Source organism: Trichechus manatus, unplaced genomic scaffold (genome assembly GCF_000243295.1).
Source record: "Trichechus manatus latirostris isolate Lorelei unplaced genomic scaffold, TriManLat1.0 scaffold00071, whole genome shotgun sequence".
NCBI lineage: Eukaryota > Metazoa > Chordata > Mammalia > Sirenia > Trichechidae > Trichechus > Trichechus manatus.
The window spans coordinates 13,132,761-13,154,398 of record NW_004444007.1 but is presented as its reverse complement, the minus strand read 5'-3'; the positions used below and the strand labels follow the sequence as shown (position 1 = coordinate 13,154,398).

The 21,638-nt window shown below is 51.1% G+C and overlaps 1 protein-coding gene across 4 annotated transcripts; it reads left to right on the top strand.

The window, feature by feature from the left end:
• Positions 1-106: 106 nt before the first annotated feature.
• PITX2 (paired like homeodomain 2) lies at positions 107-19,841 on the top strand. Of its 4 annotated transcripts, none has more exons than XM_004380243.1 (4): positions 107-339; positions 4,066-4,121; positions 16,412-16,617; positions 19,083-19,841. In XM_004380243.1, the coding sequence occupies exons 2-4, from the start codon at positions 4,076-4,078 to the stop codon at positions 19,644-19,646; spliced, it is 816 nt and encodes a 271-aa protein (XP_004380300.1). In that variant the 5' UTR covers positions 107-339; positions 4,066-4,075; the 3' UTR covers positions 19,647-19,841. The 4 variants fall into 4 exon arrangements, with proteins under 4 accessions (XP_004380300.1, XP_004380299.1, XP_004380298.1 ...); XM_004380242.1 differs by lacking the exon at positions 107-339 and adding an exon at positions 4,636-4,734 and having other exon boundaries at positions 4,076-4,121; positions 19,083-19,646; XM_004380241.1 differs by lacking the exon at positions 107-339 and adding an exon at positions 4,597-4,734 and having other exon boundaries at positions 4,076-4,121; positions 19,083-19,646.
• The last annotated feature ends 1,797 nt before the right edge of the window (positions 19,842-21,638 follow it).

Here is a 21,638-nt window from a genome sequence, read left to right as displayed (position 1 = left end):
CAGTGGAGTTTAGTGGAATCTCTGCTGACGTCACGTCACTCTCCGCACGGAGTCGGAGCTCAGGGTAGAGAGAGGGAGTGAGAGGGAGGGAGGGGAGAGAGAGAGGGCGAGTCAGAGCGAGAAAGCTGGAGAGGAGCAGAAAGAAACTGCCAGTGACGGCTACATTTCGGAGTCCGCCGCGCCACTGTGCACTGTCTCGGAACTTGGCACCCTCGGGAGCCCTGCAGTCCTCTCGGGCCCGGCTTTCGGGCGCTTGCGTTCCAGCCCGCACCTTGGCTCGCTGGAAATCTCCCCGGGAAGCGGTGGGACGTGGAGGCAGCAGCTCTCTCCCGGTAGCGGGTAAGTGGAGGCCGTCTCTCCCTCAGGGATGTGAGATAATGCGAGTCTGGAAATTTGTTCCACTTTGGAGAATCTTCACCGTAGGTGATTTGTGGCTCTCGGGGCTGTGGTTTCTCTGAGTTCGCGCAGTTGGCAAACAGACCTTGCAAAGCCCTGTTCCCTTCGTCCCCAGCCACAAACACTAACAGTCTACCGGGTGCCGAAGTCGAGTGGGAAGCGAAACCACGGCTGGCATTTAAAATGAGGCATCTTCCCTTAAATATCTGCGCCAGCACGGCAGGGACAAATCCTCAGGCCACGGATCAGCATTCTCAAGATAAAGGGCAGGTTACAAAGTTTCAGCTACTGGAAGATTAGCCCCCTTCTCATTGTTACCCACTGGAAAAAAGATTCCATCTGAAATGGCAGTCAGTGACCTCTCAGGCCCAAGCGAATTACCTAGGAGCCAGGCCTCAATGCCAAGCGCGCACAATTACTTTGGATTATAAATCCTTTAAATTGATCAACGGTCGACTTCAATCTTGCACTTCAGGAGGTAGATTTTAAATAGGTGCAGGGAAAGAACTAGTTTCCAGCTGGCATCTAAGAAAAAAAAAATGCGATTCTAAACCTGAGAAATTTATTCCTCTTTTTATTCCGATTTAATACCTATTTTTGCAAGCAATTTAGAAGTCAAACCAGCTTAACTATTGTAATTTTCACTCTCTCTTTTGTGTGAGCAGCAGGTCTTAACAAAGTAAACTAAGTGGGAAGAAAGCTTTCACTATTATAGATTAAAATAACAGGAATACCTATTTTCTAAAACACTTTTCCTGAAAAAACAATCTGATTTAGAGAGATTTTCATGCATTCCTTTTAGGTCATTAATAAGAATTCATGATTCTTTTATCATACAAATTTTCATTTTGCAGGAAATCCATTTAAAATTCAAATACTAATGATGTCAAGGAAACAAAGCATTTAAGCAGAATAGATTGAGAATTTTTGTTGATGTAACATAAAAGAGGCCGACGAGATTTCAGTAATCGAACTTTACCAAAAAATTAAACAGCTACTTCATTTATGGAAGGTTTTACTTCACCTCAGCAAAACCACACTTAAATTATTCAGGTGCTTTGTTCCATAAGTTGAGCATGTTTGTCTTCAAATGTTCCTAAAGCATCAATATTAATTGGTTTTAAAAGAAGGCTGAAACCTGGTAAAATACAGAACCATATTAAGCAGTATTTTAATTTCTTTAAATGATTACCCACTGCAAATTAATTTACTGGCTAATCTCACCAATTTAGTTCATTTAAGACGTATGTTCTTGTGCTGTTTCTTTTTAAACTTTCCGTTAAAGATTTTGTTCTGGGATAACAAAGTGAATGGAATGGGGGAAATGTGAAAAGATTTGGAATTCTTAGAACTTTATTTTTTTCCTTCAATGTTATTCTTCTGGCAATCGTCAGAAAATATTTTTAAACAAATGGTTTTATTTCTTAAGCTTTGCTGAGGGCACTCCCTTAGCTTTTTAGCATGCTCACAATATAAAACTTTAGTTGGTAAAAACAAGATTGCCAGGCATATATATATATACACATTCCAACCAGGACACGAACTCATGGAGTTGAGAACAACTTCCCACCAGGAAAAGTTGTGCATCTCAGTTTGTGGGATCAATTAGCTATCGAAGCCGGTCCAGAAGTCCGGCAGCCAAATTTGTCACGCAAGATTTGTCTTGACAGGGCACGTTTAAGGATCGGCAGGCAGGAATTGGAGGTCTTTTAAAAAATTATCTTCCCCAGTCATTTAGTCTCAATTCATCTACTAGGCCGGGTCATTCTATGGAGCATAAAATGCAGGTCTCAGGGCTCATTTTGACTGCAAAATAAATCCCCCAGTCACAAGGACACGTAGGAGTGAGCTAAGGAACACGCCTTGACCTTCTTTCAATCCTTAGAGCGGAGCCCTCTGAGTTCTTGAAGATTTGTTTGGTATTGCTTTGTCTTCAGCACTGAAGCCTTGGGGGTGGGGGAAAATGTGTCATAATCGACTGCCTTTACACCGAACGACCCTATCTTTTTCTTTTGTATATTTCATTCTTCCAGAAAATAAAAACAATTTGCAGTTACCGTCTGCAATGCTGCGTCCAACAGCTAATAATGCAGCCGGTTCAGATATTTAAAAAAAAAAAAAAGATTATCGAAATGATGATGACATGCAAATTTCCCTTGAAATTATCATAAGTAAACATTTGAAGTCTGGACTAATAAAATCCCATCTGTGTTACTTCATATCGAGTTAGCAGAGAGCTGTGATAATGAATTTTGTAATATCTCACGAACAGACATCTCAATCAGGGACTAATCCTGTGATTTTACTGCAGAATCACTAAATCTGGAGCCGCCAAACTGCTACTTCTGGGCCCCTGGGCCCGCAAGGGTCCGCAGAGCCCCTGCCCGCCTCCCTGGTAGCGAGCGGGGGAACGGCCAGGCCGTCCCCACCCTTGGACCACGCCGCAGCGCCGGGCAACCCCTCCTCCAGGCGGCGACCTTGGCCTGAGGCTCCCGGCGCCTGGCTCGCCCCAAGACAGGCCGAGAAGTAGGGCAAGGCGACTCAGGCCAGAGCCGGGCCCGCAGCCCCCTGCCCCGCGGTCTCTCCACCACCGGGCAGCGCTCGCCCGCAGCCCCAGCCCCGGCCCCGCGCGAAGTGGGCCCTCCCGCCGCCGGCGTACCCTGGTTGGCGTGGAGAGAGGCAGGCGCCAAGATCGAAAGGGAGCCTGGGACTGTCTTTCTTTTCTTCTGTCTTTAAAGCAGCTGCGGCGGCTCCTCTCCTAACCCCGACAGAGCCCCTCGCCACCCACCTCTCCCGCTTTGCCTGTGGCGGAGAAGGGGGAGCGCGTTGAACGGTTGGCTCGCTGCGTTGTGGTTGGAAATTTGAAAAGGATTTGGCTTGCCGGGGAGGAAAAGGGGGAGGACTGGGGGAGCCGTCCTCCTGTGGCGACTTCTCGGTCTTTGGCGGGCAGTAAGCCCTTCGGGGACGTTGGCCCTGCGCTCCTAAGTCTCACTCTGTCCTCCCCGTCCATCCCTCCTCTGTGATCTTAAATCATGTTTTAGGGTAAATAAATGGCCGGGTGAGTATCTCCAGGGAAAAGCGTGGCTAAATATGGAAAAGTGGCTCCTGATGGATGAAAGGCCCGAAGCCAGCTAGCTCCTGGAGCACCGTAGGCCCAGAGCCTTAAAATCCCCTTCGTTTTAGAAATACAGAAAATTGGTGGGGGGGGGGGAGGCTGCTGTCTAAGACAGGGACAAGTTGACCCTGACCTTCTACAGATGTTTACTGAACGCCAACTAACGGACAAGCACTGTGCTGAATTGTAGCCTTCGCGTACAATTGCCCAGGTTTTATGTCAGTTAAGGTTGCCCTCGGATTCAGACGGGCTCTTAACCCCGACCCAGACATCCCTGAGAACAGATCCACAGCCTGGCTCCCCCAGGATTCAGTGATTTGGAAGGCCGGTCGCCCCTAGGCCCATTTGCCGCAATTCTGGAGGGAGATCCCTCTTTTGGTAAACAGATGCCCCGGATCAGGGGCGGGAATGAGAAGGCGGCTGGGCAGCCAGAGGCTGTCAGGTGCGAGACACAAGCCTGAAACCCGGCCCACAGTAGACGCCTAATAGCTACTGTTAAAAAGCTGCTGGCCGGCCGCCGCTTCCTAACAACCTTCGTCTCTTGTGTTTTGCAGATAACGGGGAATGGAGACCAACTGCCGCAAACTAGTGTCGGCGTGTGTGCAATTAGGTAAGAGCCCGCTTCTCCTGCCCGGGTCTACTGGGCCGAGGCCGCGCCACGCCCGGGCGGCAAGAGCGCACCAGCCCAGCAGCGAGGCCCCAGCCAGGGGCGCTTCCCGGAGGGGCTGGCCTGGGCAGGACGGAAAATCAGAAGCAGGACGCCGGCTGCCTCTCCCGACAGGGCGGGCAGTGGATGGGGAAGGTGCCGCGCGGCGCGTCCCGAAGCCCCAGGCCCGCTCCTCCCGGCGGGAGCCGCGGGTGGCCGGCGAGGCGCGGAGACAGTCCGCCGCCCTGCGCCGGGTTGCCTGAGCGTCCGGGCGATGGGAGTGCCCTCTGCTCTTTCTTCTAACTGGGTCTCTGCTCTTTGTCCCCCTTTCTTCTCCGTCCTACCTCGCCTCCCGCTCCCCACCCCGCCCCCATCCCCTCCGCCGCCGTCTGGGGCTTCTCTCTCCCTCCCACGTGGGGCTGGCGCGCGCGCGGCCCAGGCGTGCAGCCGGCGGCCGTTGAGTGCCTCTTCTCCAAAGACTCCGAAATCAAAAAGGTCGAGTTCACGGACTCTCCCGAGAGCAGGAAAGAGGCGGCCAGCAGCAAGCTCTTCCCGCGGCAGCATCCCGGCGCCAATGGTAAGGCCGGGAGGGAGGTGCAGGCCGCGCGCTGGGCACCCGCCTCCGGGCCTCTGGGCCTCGGGTGAGGCGCACGCAGGCGAGACCACCAAGTGGGGCGCGCCTGCTGCCTGAACTTAGACACTCGGCCTCTGGGTGGGACGGGAAACAGCCGCCTAGCGACGTTAATTCCTTTCCCCAAATTATACTGCAGCTGAGACCCAACACCTCTCCCTCACGCCGTTTCTCGCTGTCTCCCTGTGGCCTAATCTCCTTACGCAAGCCCCAGTCTAGCTAGCTGGCGTGAAAAAGTGGTCCAACAGCGACCTCTGTCGCTCGCCACGTCCCACAGCCCGCTGCGCCACTAGCCCCACCCCGGCCCGGCGACTTTCGGCTGTGCCCCGCCCAGGCCTGTGGGTGTGGGGTTCACCGCGGGAAGGGAGCAAAGGAGGCTTGGGTTGGCGAGGGTTCGCCTGCGCGGAGCAGGAGGAGGCAGGGGGCGTGTGTGGAGGGGCTGAAAACAGCTCTGCAGAGCCCGAGGGCGGGGTCTGCGCAGCAGCCCAGGGTGGAATGGAGCGCTGGCCCCCGCCGACGCGAGCCTACCTGTGGTGCTGGTGGCGAGGGCGCGGGTTTTGCTGGTGTCGTGGTCGAGTCAACGGACTTTGCTGCTCAAAGTCTGAAGACTTATGTAAAAAGTTCAAACGTCTCTAGCCACTGCGCAGGCTTTTGCTGAACTGAAACGTGTGTGTGCGTGTGTGTGTGTGTGTGTGTGTGTGTGTGTGTGTGTGTAAGAGATAGGAGACAACCCATCCTTTGGAACACACGAAAAACTCAAATCTACCCTTGCTCTACGCTGCTGCTCTGCCAGGCCCTGTAATAAATAAGTGCCAAGCCTTAGGAGGTTGTTGACCTTTGACAGAGTGAGAAGATAAAGCCCCCCACAGCCTTCGGCCCCTAACCCCCTCTTTCCGGATTAAAGTGTAAGGATACAAAAGTAATGTGTGCCGGAGAGGGGCGAATTGGGACCCCCTGTAAGTAAACAAACTGAATTACTCGGAAGAAACTAGAGCGTTTGGGCTTCCCGGTGAATCTGAGAGGAAAGCAACTTTTGTCGAAATCAAACGCCTAAAGCAGTCTGCGGCAGAAGTGCCCGCCCCTGGGCAATGTCGCCAGTCCCCCTGCTCGGCCAGTTAACCGCTCACTTGTCCGGGATTAACCCCATGGGGTTAAATGGGGGCAATGCAGAGATAACATCAGATGATTTCTGTCATTAAGATGGTGTTAAATTCTTCTTCTGTTTGATAAACGGTCGTAAAAATAAATTATTAGACCGGAGTATGTTTGGAATATGGTTAAAAATCAAGAGCAGCAATGGCTCCCGGAGAAACTGCTTTGTGCGGGCACCGCCCTGGCTGAGGGGAGCTCCCCGATGTCCCTTCGCACGGGTTGGGCGCTGAGGCGAGGCCGGACATTTCTCGCTGCAGCAAGGAGCTCAAGAGGCACTCAGCGTCTCCTCCCACTCCTCCACCCCCACCCCGTTTTTTCTTGACCCGGGAATTGTTCCTGAGGACAGGTAGTCTCCTTGCGACCTGAGGGAGGCGGGGCCCCTGTGAGGAGAAACCGAGCGTAAGGTGGGGACCTCTCAAGTGGGCAGGAGGCGGCCGGGCGCCAAGGACTCGGGCCCACGCCCCTCACAGGCCCGGCAGGCGCCCCTGAGAGTTCGCTTTTGATAATTAGCAAATAAAGAAAGAACTAGTAAGAATGAACGATGGTTTCCTTAACCACTACTTTCAGGCCCAGATTATTTCAGTGCACCTCAAAGGCTCTGCCCCAACACTGCCAGTACGCCTGTTTTCTACCTTTTGGACAGAAGGGGAAAACTGCTGTCCAAACAGATGTAATGCATTAATTAAGACGAGGCTTGTGATGGGAAGAAATGCGGAAAATATTGATGGTATTGGCGTTTAGTAAACTTGGCAAACCAAAACTGTTACCCATGAGTGGGCAAAGCTATAGTATTCCTGAAAGAAGGTTGCCCCAGTCTCCTTTCGCTTATGGGATGTGCAAGTTCCTGGCCACAGCCTGCTTTAAAAAGAAAAGGTTTGATTTCCTTTATTTTTTTTCTACAGTTTTTATTTGCTTTAAAAAAAGGAAAATGTTTACAATGGCATTCGATGTTTTAAAAGGGCTATGGTATCTAATTATTGGTGCTCCCCTTACTCCCCTCCCACAACTCCACCTTATCCTCGACTGGGGGAACAAAGAAGCACACAGTTGCTGTGGAGTCAATTCTGACTCATGGTGACCCCATGTGTGTCAGAGTAGAACTGTGTTCCATAGTGTTTTCAATGGCTGGGTTTTTCCGAAGTAGGTCGTCAGGCCTTTCTTTATCTCTGTGGACTAAAACCTCTAAGCTCTGGGCACCCCCCAGGGATTCCTATCTTCCTGGAAGGCTGTTTGAAAACCGCTATCTGAGTAGGGGGCTTCGACCTCTGGGAGGTTTGGGCTCTCTTCCCTTCCTAAGCGAGTCCCCTTCCCTGGGACACCATTGGACGGACCCTCCAGCTTGTCTCCACGCCCGAAACGGGAGTGGGCATGAGGGCGGCCGCACATCCGTAAGGCCAGGCGTTTGAGAAGGGCGGAGAGAGGAAAGGCAAGGCATGGGTGCAGGGGGAGGAAGAGGGGTCAAGCTAAGCAGCTTGAAAGAAAGAAGGGGCCGAGGCCCGAGGAGAACAGCCCCCTAGAACAGAGGCCCCTGCCTTTTTCCTTGCTTTGGGGGTTCCCAAAGGAGCCTCGGTTTTGTGGAGCTCCTAAAGCTCCTAAAGCGGTCAATAACCCAGAAAGTTTCAGGGCGGTGACTCTCGGCTTGGGGCTGAAACCAACCGCGCTACCGCCCCTAGGCCAAGGCGCCTAGCTTCGCGTCTCCACGTGGGGCGGATGCCTTCCCCCGACCTCCCTCGGCGACGCCACTAAATAGCTTTGGCAGACTAGAAGGGCTGAAAGTATTCGACACAGGTCTCAGGTGGGAACAGACTTCGGCCCTCTGGGAGGGGGCACTATGAGGCCCCTTGTGGCGCCCCGAGCCCGGACACACACCCTTCACCCGGCGGCAGCTCGGTCCCAGGTTTCTTCAGAAGACCCGGGTCAATCTGGGCCTCGGCGGCGGCCGTGGACCCCCATTCATTCAATCACCAAATGTCGAGCACATACTACGTGGACTCTAATGTACTCCCTAAAAACCAATAAGCGGGGTTCCCTTCGCCGTTATAACGTGTCTTTAATGCTAACACAGATTCCAGCGAGAGCAGTCAGAGCGTCTCTAGCAAAACGCAAAACTGTGGTGCGTGGGGCGGCGCTCCGGGTCTGAGCAGTGTCAAAAAAGGGAGACATTTAGAAAAAGGAAGAAGAGAGAGGAAGAGAAGCTGGGTAAAGAGAGGAGGTTTCTATTTTCTTTTCCTCTCTTCCCCCGCCAAACCTGCAGCTTATTGGCAGAAGCTGCCTCTCCGATTTGTAGTTTTCCCCCACCCGGAAAACGTATACCAGTTGTCCAAAGGTAGTTCGTCCCTGGCATATAGTGATCCCCGCCCGCAGAGGTGGTCTTTACGCGACGCGTTCTACTGCAATGGCGCTACCGAAAGTTTCTTCAGGCTGGGTTATCTGTTTCCGCACCGCCCGCCGTTAAGACAGCCAGCAGTTGTTAGAGCGACTCCGGGGAAAAGGAAATGTATAACGAAAGCTTATTCGTGAGCAGGAATATACTAATGGAACAGTCTGATGTCTTCTTAATCCTATGTAAAAAGCTTTGTCGTCCTCCTAATATTGACTGAATGGGTAATTAATGGCTCTTCATCTAGATGAATACCCTGTAATCCAAGATCGGCAAAAGACAACAAGCCCGAGGTAGAAGACAGACAAAGAGCACAACTGAGGCCGCCCCCCGCGCCCCGCACCCACCGCCGGCCAGGGTCCCGGTTGGGAAAGTTTCCTCTCAGAGATTAAAAAAAAAAAAAAAAAAGGCAGGAGTGAGAAGATAAACTTACCACTTTCCGGCTGAACTTAACCACAGCACCTAGCCACCGGCTCAGTTTTCCACTTTTCCCCCACCAGCCCTCTCTCTGCGTGTCTTCTTAACTCCTTTAAAATGTCGCCCTCCTTATAGTCTGACCAGCACCTTTCTCCTTAAGTCCCCACCTTTCATTTGGGGAAGCGGTTGATAACAGGCTCAACATACAAGGTCCCCAAAGAGCTCCTGCAAAGAACCAAACTCTTGTCTGATGGAGGAAGAGGTGCCTTTCTTTGACAACCTAGGCATAGAGTCTGTGAGGACTAAGGTAGTTGGGAGGGGAGGGAAGAAATTAATGGAAATAGAGAAAGCATGCAAACTGGTGTGTGTGTGTGTGTATGTGTGTGTGTGTGTGTGTGTGTGTGTTAAACAGAGATCAGGAGTGATAGAGTCAACTTCATTGTGAGGATCTGATATGAAGACAGCCCACGATTCTCCCTGCATGTTTTTAGCAGACTGACATTTTAATTTAAACCTTTAGAATAATATATTACTTGGGTTACTACAAGGAGGTGGGTTCCTTTTTTTTCTTTTTCCTCAGCTGACAGCTTTTAAAATATTATTTCACTAGGGAAATAAAAGCTTCATCTCAGATTATAGGTGGGTATTTTTGGATTTATGTGATTTATGGTCACCATGACAACTAATGCTGAATGTTAGCTACCAGCCTGTCTGGGAGAGGGAAGACAGAAAAAGGGAGCGTGAGAGAAACAGAAAAGAAGGACAAGGGCTGGAGAGAGAAGAGGAGAAAAAAGAAAGAGAGGAGAGTTTCAGTCCAACTGTTGTTTTGGTTTTTTTTTTTAAAAAAAAAAGGCAACTTCCTTAGCCCCTTGCCACTTCCCACTCTCTGGGCCTGAATATCAATATTCATTCTCATATTCTATCTATATCCATCTATCTATATCTCTGTCTCTCTCATCTGTCTGTCTATTCCTGCCCGCTCCACCCCGCCCCCATTCTCTTTATTTTACGAATTCCCCGTTCCAGAGATTAAATGAGTGCCTAGTAAACCTATAGTGCTGACATGCAAACGTGAGGAGGCCTTACAGCTTGTTGGCTCAGTGCTTTCAGCAGCCCCGCGCCTCCTCTAATCCTGCATTCTTCTCCTACCCCAGCCAGTTTCCCCAAACCTCAAGCGCTTGAGCAACTAGAGAGTGACAGACAGAAACATGGGTGCCATCTGCTTCTGCAGGGACAAGAGACAGCGGGTGTAGTAAGTATATCTAGAGACTTCTGATTCAGAAAATAATCTGCACCCTTTTTATAAACCAGCACTTTTTTATTCCATTTAGGGAATGGGAAAAAAATAGCCACAGCGAAGCCTTTCATTTCTGGGTCCTTCGGCTTCATAGCTCTGGGGGAAGCGAGCCCTTTGCAGCTTGGTTTGTGTGCAAAGAAAAGCCCAGCAGAAGAAGGGGAGGAAGGGCCATTTCTTGCTCAGGGTGCAAGGTCTCCATTTGACCTCTGCACCTTCCACCGTACACGCGCGCACACACACTCACGCTCGTCACGTGGCTCCGAGCTGAGTCCAGGAGGGCCTTGTCCTTGAACTGGCCTGGACCGGGGCAGAACTCCTGCTCCTCTGTGGCCTCACAGCTCAGGAAGACTTCTAATTGAGCCATCTTCCAGGTGAGCTCTGAGGACGAATTATTTCTAAAAGCCGAGAATTGTTGGGTTGGGTCCCAGCTTTACCCCGGCTGCCGCCGTCGCGGCCGCCACCGCCGCCGCCGAGGCCTTGGTGGCGCAACCCAACCGCCCCAGCGATGGCCAGAGGGGCTTTGCGCAAAAAACGCTAACGAGTGTGAAATTATATAAGACTTTAAGACTGGTAATCCGTGGCAAATAGCAGCTGAAGATAATCTGACCCCCTGTCACACATTTCCCTCCTCAAAGAATAAGCAAGAACACCCAATTAGGAAGACCACTGTTGTCCCCAGACTCGAAACCCTAAACCCACTCTGGGATTCCCTTCTTCGCCCCGCGAGGACGTGCAGCAATTCCAGCCTCTTTACAGGGACCACGATGATTTTTCTGGACTAAAAACTTCTGTGATGGAGGCAGTCATCGTTAGGTTGTTAGGTGTCATGGAGTCGGGTTCCAGCTCTTAGCGACCTTGTGAACAACAGAACAAATACTGCCGGTTCTGCACCACCCTCACAATCCTTCCTTTGTTTGATCCCATTGTTGCAGCCACTCTATCAGTCCATTTCCTGGAGGGTCTTCCTCTTTTTTGCTGACCTTCTACCGAGCATGATGCCCTTCTCCAGGGACTGGTGCCTCCTGGTAATATGTCCAAAATATGTGTACAGAGTCTCACCATCCTCGCTTCTAAGGAGCATTATGCCTGTACTTCTTCCAAGACAGATAAGTTCCTTCTGGCAGTCCATGGTATATTCAGTATACTTGGTCAGCACCATAATTCAAAGGCATCAATTCTTACTCGGTCTTCCTTACTCATTATCCAGCTTTCTCATGCATATGAGGTGCTGGAGGCAGAAGTCACAGTAAACTTCTCTAATTAGTCAAAGAAGAACTCAGCCAGAGGTCGTAGTAGAGCAGAACCCACAAAATACATAATATTTCTTTACTTCCAACCTCTTCCTCATCTCTGCAATGCAAGACTGTGCACCCACCAGTCTTTTGCAGATTAAATCTCCAAAGTTGCCCACCATACATCACGGAGTTTTCCTTGAAAAGGGTTCCTTGGTCTCCACTGCATACCTCCCTTTTCCTGTCATGATAATGTCCTCCAGCCTCCTACGGTGTGAACCCTGTTGGGCCCAAGAAGGGTGTCACCCAATTCTGACTCCCTTGAGCGTGTGACTCACATACATAGGTCTCATACGGTCTCGTATAGGGTCACTATGGGTCGGAATAGACTCGACAGCAGTGGGTTTAGGTTTCGTTGTTGTTGTTGTTGTTATTGGTGTTGTTTAGAGCGTCTAAAGTGATAAGGAGTCGAAACTCTGGCTGGAAAATGCAAAGAAAAGCCTCACTTTAACTCAGTTGTTTGCAGAGTTCAGGGAGATATATAGATAAATTTGAGTTCTCCAGATAATTGTCTTTATTATTCCCTTAACTCTGCGACGGTTTGACACAATTCAAGACTTCTTATTGGCTTTTCAGGCTGTCTGCAGATCACCAGTGCTTTCAACCTCTCCCACACTTTGGTGCTATGAGGACCTGTCACTTGCCCTTGGGTTTTTCACTCACTTTGGAGACTGGTCTTTAGTACATGTGTATTTGCCATGATGCAAAGTTCTATCAGTCGAGCAGAGCCACCAGAGCTTAAATCAAAATTCTGTGGGTTTACTGAGAGATGGGAACAGCTGAGAATGTCTATGACTCTACGGAGCTTCTCAGCTTTCTAGAGTAAGGAGTTTTGAAAAAAAAAAAAAACCCCAAACTGCCACCAAAAATCACAGCTCTGAGATTTGAATCTTTAAACAAGGAAGAGGACATGCTTACCGCGGTATCGCGCTCTTCATCCTTTAATGGGATGGAGTCTCTTCGTAAAAGGAAGCTTTAGCGGCATGGTATTGCGGGGACTACAGCTATGCAGATGTTTAAAAGAAGAAACTGGAATATGATTAGTAAACACATTGGGCAGAATAGAGCTGTATTCATAGTGACTTAGTTATAGGTCATCGGCTGGCAGTGCAATGGGAAGAAATATTTACTTTACACATATACTTTACGATCTTGGGGGAATTAGAGGAAATTCAATAAGAAAATGGATAGAAACATTTAAAATCCTTATTTAAAAGACTTAAGCAAATTAGAGTCTTATCAGATTAAAAACCACTACAAATGTAAGAGCATTGTCTTCAGTGAAACGCTGTGGGGTCTGAGAAGGAGATTCTCCACCAAATCTCAGGGATAAAATGCGTCATTTAAGCACCAGATAATGAGCAGAATGTAAATTCATTTAACCTTCTTAACCAACAGGCTGCTGGTGTAATATGTATAAATTAGTGATAAGATTGCAGGACCTAATATAGCTGAATGTATGAGCCTTAGCTAACGCAGACCTGTCACATGGGGATGTGTTCTGCTCTGAGCAGGTGTGTGTGTTCATGGAGTGGGCAAACTGGATAAAAGATTAAAACCAGAAATGCTGATTGAAAGCTTGCTGTGAAGAAAGTTCCTCCTTGTAGCTCAATTCTTCTTAAAGTGGGATGATCCTTGTGGGGAAAGACTGGAGAACAAATACATTCTCATTTGGTCCCTTGGACTATTGAAGTCTGTTTAAAATGGAGGAGGGGTTACAGATAAGGGTTTTTTTTGGGGGGGGGGTTGCAGGACAAAAGGGAGACACATAGGTTACAAACATATTTGCAGGGTGTTTCATCCACTCTGCCCCTGACTAAGCAAGTTTCCCAATCTTGTGAACAAGGACAAGGAGGGAGCTTTCTCGAGATACCTAGCACTGGCGTTGCAAATCATTGACTGTAATGTCAAACAAATACACATTCAGGGATGATAACACTAACTCCACAATAAAACAATCGCCAATGCAGAAACTCAGGGGAGATTAGGTTGTGCTCTCCAGCTAACCTAGACTACAGGGCGAAAGGACTTTTATTTTGAATAATGTCTTTGGATTTCTTTATTTCTTTAATTTCTTTGGAAATAGTGCTGTAAAGAGTTGGCTGTCCCCAAAGGTGATTTTTTTTTTTCCTTTGTTTTATTTAAATGAATAAGACTTTGCTTTTTCCAGCTAAGCTCTTTTCTAGGCTTTTTCCCTAAGCCCGCACCCTACTGCCTCAGCCTCGCTTGGGCTTTAATGATTCAAGACAGCCTTGAGCTCCCTAGGAAAAGGAAATGACTGTTAAAAATTATCCTTGAAATTGATTATTTGGCAACATTCTTAATTTTATGGGAATTCTTTAAAGCATATTTCATATATAATTAGCTCAAGGTTGTTGATTCTACAGGCTTTATGGATTTGAATCTGATTGATAATAAAGTAAACAAGGGAGTCGAAATGTAAAGTGTGGCCCTCTCTTGGGTTGGGACGAGCTTAATACAGTGTACAAGGAATTTGAAAGATGGAGGATATGTGTCTTAATCAACGTTAAGTAGAATGGGTAAGCTTTCAGCTGTTTTAAAACGCTGGGTTAGGGTTTCTGTTCTATTGTGTGCTTTCTGCCTGGGGACTAATAAGCATCACAGAGAACGTGATCTGAGGCGACTTTTTATTCTTGTATAAATCCAGAGCTAGTCACCAAACAGTTGTTCGTTTAAAGTCAAGGTAATTTTCTTTTGACGGGTCCATTTGCTTCTCTATTTCTAATTTATTAGCCAGCATTTTCCGGGCTCTGCCTTCCTTGCAGTCAAAGTAAAGCTTCTTCAGATGAGCGCGGCATTCACTTGCCAGGCTGTTTAGAAAATTGAAGATCCGAGAGGTGATTTGTTGTTGTTTTTCCTTTCCTTGTTTCAAGCAGCGTGTGTCCTTTCTATATAGCAGAACCAAAACAACAGCAGCAAACTCTCGATTGGAAATGGATGTAGTCAGATACAAAAGGAAGGGAAGGGGCTGCCTTGTTGATCCTTATTTCCTTCAGCCCTCGACCTTTCTGCCCCTTCTCCCGAGCCTCTTACTCCCAGTCTCTTCTCGCCACCACCCCGCCCGAACTAAAAGCTGATCGCGTTCCGCCGGGCGGGAGCGGAATTCCCGGGAGCCGGCCGGTGTAGACCCGGTGGACCCAGCGAGGAATTAGCTCGGCCCCGCACTGCTGATAGGTGCAGGCAGGACCGTCCCTCGGCCGCGGCTCGGGGCCTCCTGATTGGTGAGGAGCCACGTCACTCCCGCCTGGCGAAGGGTCTGGGAGGAGGCGGAGGCTCTGAGTGCTGTTGAGGGCCGCGGCGGAGTGACGTCTCGGCACCAGGAAGCCCGCCTCTGGTTTTAAGATGTTAGGCCAAGAGGGAAGCACCGAGCCGCAGAGCTAGTCCGTCGCTCGCCCGGGTGCCGGGAGCTGGGCTGCGGCCGGACGCGCTCCAGCTCGGCTGGCCGAGGATCTGTGCGTGTGCGCGCTGCCGAGGGTGCTGCTCCTAGAGGCCCCAGCCGCCGCCGCCACCGCGGGGGATCTAATAGCACCTACCTGTCCCTGTCACCCTTGACACTTTGCTGTCAGGGCTGCCGCGAGGGGGACGGGCAGAGCTCGCCTTGCTCTGCGCGATCGGCGTTAGCCTTCCTTATTGGAGGAGTACTTAGGGGAGGGCGGGAGGGGAAAGGGGGTCTTTGCCCACTCTTGATTCGCTTCGGAGCTTTGGTCCCCAAAGACGCTCCGCGCAGCGTCCTCCTGCCCACATCCCCATGTCTCCGTTTGACCGCTGACTTTCGGCCGCTGGACATTTTTGCTTGCGCCTTCGGGAGGAGACCGGGGAGGCTCGCCTGGAGGACTTGGCGGGGGTTGCTTCGGGGCGGTGCGCGTTCCTTGGCTCTGCCCGCGGCGGCCACTGCGGGGCAACTCCACGCCTAGAGCGCCACCGAAAGCGGGCGGCGGCGGCCACTGGGGCTCGGAGGGCGGGAGCCCGGGAGTCGTAGGCGGTGCGCTCCCTCGTCCATGAACTGCATGAAAGGCCCGCTACGCTTGGAGCACCGAGCAGCCGCGACCAAGCTGTCGGCAGCCTCCTCGTCCTCCTCTTCCTGTCACCATCCCCAGACGCAGGCTATGGCTTCAGTCCTGGCTCCCGGGCAGCCCCGCTCCCTGGACTCCTCCAAGCACAGGCTGGAGGTGCACACCATCTCCGACACCTCCAGCCCCGAGGCCGCAGGTAAGGCGCCACGCTCCCGCGGATGTCCCAGTACAGCCGCCCCGCGCCGCCGGGCGCCTCTCGCCCGGGAGGATGTCGGCCCCTACTGGGGGGCGTGGTGGGAGTGGGCGTCCAGCTTACTGTCAGAAGAACATCCGGAGCCGGGCTCCTGATGACCCCGCGTCCTTTTCTCTCTGCCTGGTCCGGGTGACCCGGCTCAGGTGGCGCAGGCAATTCTGCCGCCCTATCTCTTCAGACCCTGGCCTCCCGTCTGTTTGCTGGGTCTCAAAAATCCCAGTATTTCTGTTCGAGGACGCTCAGAGGCCACCCCACCTCTGTCCTTCTGTTCTTCTGTGGGCTTTCAGCTCCCGAATAGCTCCGCTCATTTGACAAGTATTTGCAAAACTCCGCCTCAGAAATGCTCTTCGCGAAGAGGCAGTATTTCTAAAGGGCCAGGGGACTTGGGTGCCTAACTGAATCCCAGTGTCTGCATTTCCTAGCCTTCCGAAACCGCATCGCAATATGAGCTCTACCAGGGGGATCCGTAAATCGCGCGCGTGTGCATGTCGAGGGAGAGTTCATGTGTCTGCACAGAGGTGTAAAACTATACTTCAAGCCACGGGCTATAAAAATGACTGTGCCGCGGTGCAGAGATAAACATGTAAATAAAACGTGCGGCGCTGGGGGAAGGGAGAAGATGGGGCGCGCGCTCACCCTCAAGTCCGCACACCCCACAGGCGCTGCGCTCCCCACCGGCGGAGCGGAGCACCCGGAAGGCAGTCCTACTCTGCACCGACCCCAGCCACCCCGTGCAGCTGCAGTTCGCGGGTTGCAGTTGGACCTGCTGACGGGAGCCTCTGTGTGTTTCGTTTTCAGAGAAAGAGAAGAGCCAGCAGGGGAAGAATGAAGACGTGGGCGCCGAGGACCCGTCCAAGAAGAAGCGGCAGCGGCGGCAGCGGACTCACTTCACCAGCCAGCAGCTGCAGGAGCTGGAGGCCACGTTCCAGAGGAACCGCTACCCGGACATGTCCACGCGCGAAGAAATCGCCGTGTGGACCAACCTCACAGAAGCCCGAGTCCGGGTAGGAGCCCGCACGAAGCCTGCAAGGCAGGGGGAGGGGGTGTTGTAGAGGTGCACGCCGTGATGAGGAGGGGGTGAGGAAGGCAGCGAGGCCCGGGAGGCGCTGGCGGGGAGCCCCTTCGCAAAAAGAGAAGGCCACGCGGCGGCCCAGGTTGCAAGGGTGCAGCTCCCTTTCCGAGGCCCGGCAGCCGGCCCGAGGCAGGAGCCCCGAGCGGCCCGGGCGCACTGCCCCGCCACCCCACGCCCTCCTAGGCTGGGCCGCGTGGGCATTCCGGTGCACAGGGCTTTTGTGTTCCGGGTTTGCAGTCGCCAGGCGAGAGCTAAGAAAATTCTTCCCAGGCCAGGAGCGGAGAACAGGCTCCAACCTGTGCGCCTTTAACAAGGAAAACCCGCCAGAGACACACAAGGGTTGGTCCTCCCTGGGAAAGCTTCCGGGAAGGCACTCCACGGCTTTTTCTCCTCTGGACTCGCCCTCTTTACACGATCTCTTAGGTTTTTCGGCCATTCACGTCTCTCCCACACCCTAACCCCTGGTTCTGTGATCTCCGGAAGGAAAGTTTAAGTACACAAGGACTATTCTGCTCGTTTTTTGTTTCTGTTTTTAAGAAAGAAAAGCCTTCCGTTTGGTTTATCTTTTCTCAGGAGCGAAACACTCTGAAATTTGTTGCTCACACTCTTCCTCCTTATTACAATCATAGTTTTATAAAAAGGGCTTACCTTAACTTTGTAGCAAATCTGTACTTTATGGTTTGGCAAAAACGGGTTTAAAGAAATCACCCAATAGCAACATCCTGGTTTTATGCTGGTCGGTAGAAAATTCCAAATTTGTTAGGATTCTGGACGCGGAAAACAGACAATCAGGATCCAGAGACTTTGCGTGTACATATATATATATAGAGAGAGAATATAAATGCTCTGGAGATAAAAATAAAACCCCAGTTAGGCCAGAGCAAGCAGAGAAAAGCAAACAAAATATAACAATAATAATAATGAAAAGAATAAAGACCAAAATACACTCCCAGAGCAGAGGGCACCAAGGCGCTCTGTGGGTGGCATTTGTGTAGGGTGTGAATGTCTGCTGGTGGGTAAAAGCCGGCATGAGGGTGGAAATGGTTTTAGTTTAACGGAGCCAGGGCTCGGGGCTGGGGCCGCGTGGTTTTGCGCAAGGTCAGTCTTTCATTAGCCCGCCGGCTCGTGCAGGGAACGGGCCTCGCACGTACTCTTTTCTCCCGGGCAAAGGTTAGACGGCCTAGGGGAGAAATGGAGAGTAATTAAAATAAAAACCCAGTCTGCGTGTTCTCTGGAATCCTTCGGAAAAGCACTCCCCCTCCCCCCGACTTGTCTGCATAGCCCTGCTGGCCCCTTGCCGCTGCCGCGCTCGCTTCTCTCTCTCTCTCTCTGGCTGCCTCTTTCAGGCCGGCTGCCTGCCCAGCCAAGTGGGAGTGAGGCGTGCTTTTTATAGCAGTCGGGTGCAAAGAGGAAGGGGGATAAAAAGAAAACCAGAATGAAAGCGAAAGGAGGGGGGAGCGGATTAGGCGTCTGTACTCGGCCGAGATGTGTAATGTGAAACATCCCCGGGGTCAGCTCGGAGATCTCGGGCCAGGCCTCGCTCCAATACACAAAAGTCGCCGTCTGGGCCTACGGGCAGGCCCGATGTGGATTGGGGACGGGGTTGCGGCGGGGCCACGGGTCGTGGGTGGGGGCTGGCGGGCCTGGGCGGCCGCCTGCACGACCCAGCGGTGGTGCAGGGTCGAGCCGGAGCTGGGCCGAGCGCGCGGGCCTGACCCGGGGTGGGCGGAGGATGAGAAGGAGCCGGGCGCGGGGAGCAGGAGGCTGCAGGGCTACCGGTTCTGGTGCCCGGAGATTTACACGCCGAGCCCGTGGAGTTGAATGAGCTGTTGGGGAGCTGATCTTTTGCTCTTTACTTGGCTGTTTTGTTAGGCAGGGAACGCGGTGGGGGTCTCGGCCCAGCGCCTGCGGAGGACGCAAGTTCCGGAGGGTGGTGGGGGGGGGGGACAGTCGAGGTCCAGAAGGGGAGGGAGGTGTGTAGGAGAGAGACCGGGCCTCTGGTGCCCTCCCAGCCTCTTGTCCTCCTCACTGGACTTGTGGCTTTGGAATGGAAGCAGGTTTGTAAGGTGGCCGGGCAGGGCTTGGGGAGGAAGCTGGCTGCCCCGTTTATTTTACAGTAAGTGTTTTTGTACCCGGAGGAGGGCCTGGGTTAGTGATCAAGCCGCCCGCAGGCCGCCAGGACTTGGGCTGGGGTTTGTGGCGCAGCTCGAAGCCTCAGATGGCAGGCTAGAGGCGCGTGGGGACACCAGCAGCTTGGTCGAGTGGGGAGGGGGAGGGGAGGGGGTCGCAGGGCGGCGAAGTTGTGTGTGTGTGTCGGAGGGAGGTGACTTCGGGTGCTTTGTGGCATCGTGATTTGACTAACGTTTGCAGTGGCGTCTGTTTGCACCCCCCCCCCAGGTTTGGTTCAAGAATCGCAGGGCCAAGTGGAGAAAGCGAGAGAGAAATCAGCAGGCCGAGCTGTGCAAGAACGGTTTCGGGCCGCAGTTTAACGGGCTCATGCAGCCCTACGACGACATGTACCCGGGCTATTCGTACAACAACTGGGCCGCCAAGGGCCTTACATCGGCCTCCCTGTCCACCAAGAGCTTCCCCTTCTTCAACTCGATGAACGTCAACCCCCTGTCGTCACAGAGCATGTTCTCCCCGCCCAATTCCATCTCGTCCATGAGCATGTCGTCCAGCATGGTGCCCTCAGCGGTGACAGGCGTTCCGGGCTCCAGCCTCAACAGCCTGAATAACTTGAACAACCTGAGCAGCCCGTCGCTGAACTCCGCGGTGCCGACGCCGGCCTGTCCTTACGCGCCGCCGACTCCCCCGTACGTTTATAGGGACACTTGTAACTCGAGCCTGGCCAGCCTGAGACTGAAAGCAAAGCAGCACTCCAGCTTCGGTTACGCCAGCGTGCAGAACCCGGCGTCCAACCTGAGCGCTTGTCAGTACGCCGTGGACCGGCCTGTGTGAGCTGCGCCCACGGCGCCAGGATCCTAGGACAGTGCTGGATGGGGCAACTCCGACCTTGAAAGACTGGGAATTATGCTAGAAAGCCGTGGGCACTAAGCAGATGGAGAGAAAGTGATAGAGAAAAGGAAACCCCTGAATTAAAGAGCGAGCTCCTTTGATTCCCAAGGAATTTCCTCAGTGTCTGACATCTTTCACAGCTGCAAGGACACACATGTATGTATGTGTGTGTGTGTGTGTGTGTATGTCTATGTGTATATACACACACACACATACACACAAATGTTTGACTGGATATGACATTTTAACATTACTATAAGCTTGTTATTTTTTAAGTTTAGCATTGTTATAACATTAAAATGACTGAAAGGATGTATATATATCGAAATGTCAAATTAATTTTATAAAAGCAGTTGTTAGTAATATCACAACAGTGTTTTTAAAGGTTAGGCTTTAAAATAAAGCATGTTATACAGAAGCGATTAGGATTTTTCGCTTGCGAGCAAGGGAATGTATATAATACTAAATGCCACACTGTATGTTTCTAACATATTATTATTATAAAAAAATGTGTGAATATCAGTTTTAGAATAGTTTCTCTGGTGGATGCAATGATGTTTCTGAAACTACTATGTACAACCTACCCTGTGTATAACATTTCGTACAATATTCTTGTTTTACTTTTCAGCAAATATGAAAAAAAATGTGTTTTATTTCATGGGAGTAAAATATACTGCATACAAATTGGTCTGCATTCTTTCTGCCCTCTGTCGCCTGCCCAGGGCTCCTCAGCCACTGCCTCCGAAACAAACCAGTCCCCTCTGCCTGCCCAGTTAAACACACAAGGCAGCAGTACTTAAATTTGGTGCAAATAAATTATAGTCATTCATCAGAAACTTTAAAAAAGGCACTCCCAGAAAAAAGGCTGTGAAGTGTCTGGTCTTGTCTCTCATATTTTTGTTTGGCTTAAACCCAGAGGATTCCATTATTGCAAGCAAATCATATAAGAAAGAAAAGGAGAAAGAAAGTAAGCCAGCTTGGAACGACTCTCAAGTTTACTTCTTGAGGGGGAAAAACGGGCACCTCCAGTAAATTGTTCTGGAGAAGTCTGTTTGTATGTATACATGTACAGTTTATGCACACTCCTCTCAAGAGGAATACATCTCTAATAAGTTTACAAGGAAACACCTCCAGTTCAAAATATTTAGGCCTCACGTTTATCTTTCAGGCTTAAGTAGAGAGATCCTTCATGTTATATTGCATTGCTATTTCCAAATCCTTTTGAGACATTAAAAGAAACAAAGACCATTTCTAATAACCACAACCCTTCAGTTTCTCAAAGAGCCCAGAGGTTGAGAGGTTAGAGTGGAGTTTCCTGAACCTCGTCGAGTAATATGTAGTTGAGGCAAAGGTCATGCTCCCCATGTTTTGTTTCAAATAATATTGACCCATTAATTCTAAACCTGCTTGTTCCTGAAATTATACAGGATTATAGTTTGCAAACTGCGGACAATGAAGCAAATCAAGATGAATTACAGCCCTGGCCCTCCCTCCCATCCTTTGACATCTAAACTGGGAATGAGGTCTGAGTGTTTAAAAGAACTTTAAGCACCCGCTCCTCTGTTGGTGGTTTTCAGTCTTTTTACACACACACACACACACACACACACACACACACACACACACGATATTTGATTTCGTAACAAATAGTAGCAAATACGATTTAGTCCCAAAGTACTCATCACCGTGGCGTTGGAGGGTCAGAGAAGAAAAAAGGCGCTGAGGCCTTTTGTTAATCTTGTCCCTCCCTCCCCCTTCCCCCTCCTCCCCCGGTGGGCGAGGACAAACACCACCCCGGGGAATGGAGAGCGAAAATTAGCCGCCGGTTTTCTGGAGCCGAGAAAACCTGTGTTTTTGCGCTTAGGGTGCTTTTATCTGACTGAAACTTTACCTATAAGCTTTTGGAATTCAGACACTAAGTCTTTGTTCTGCAGG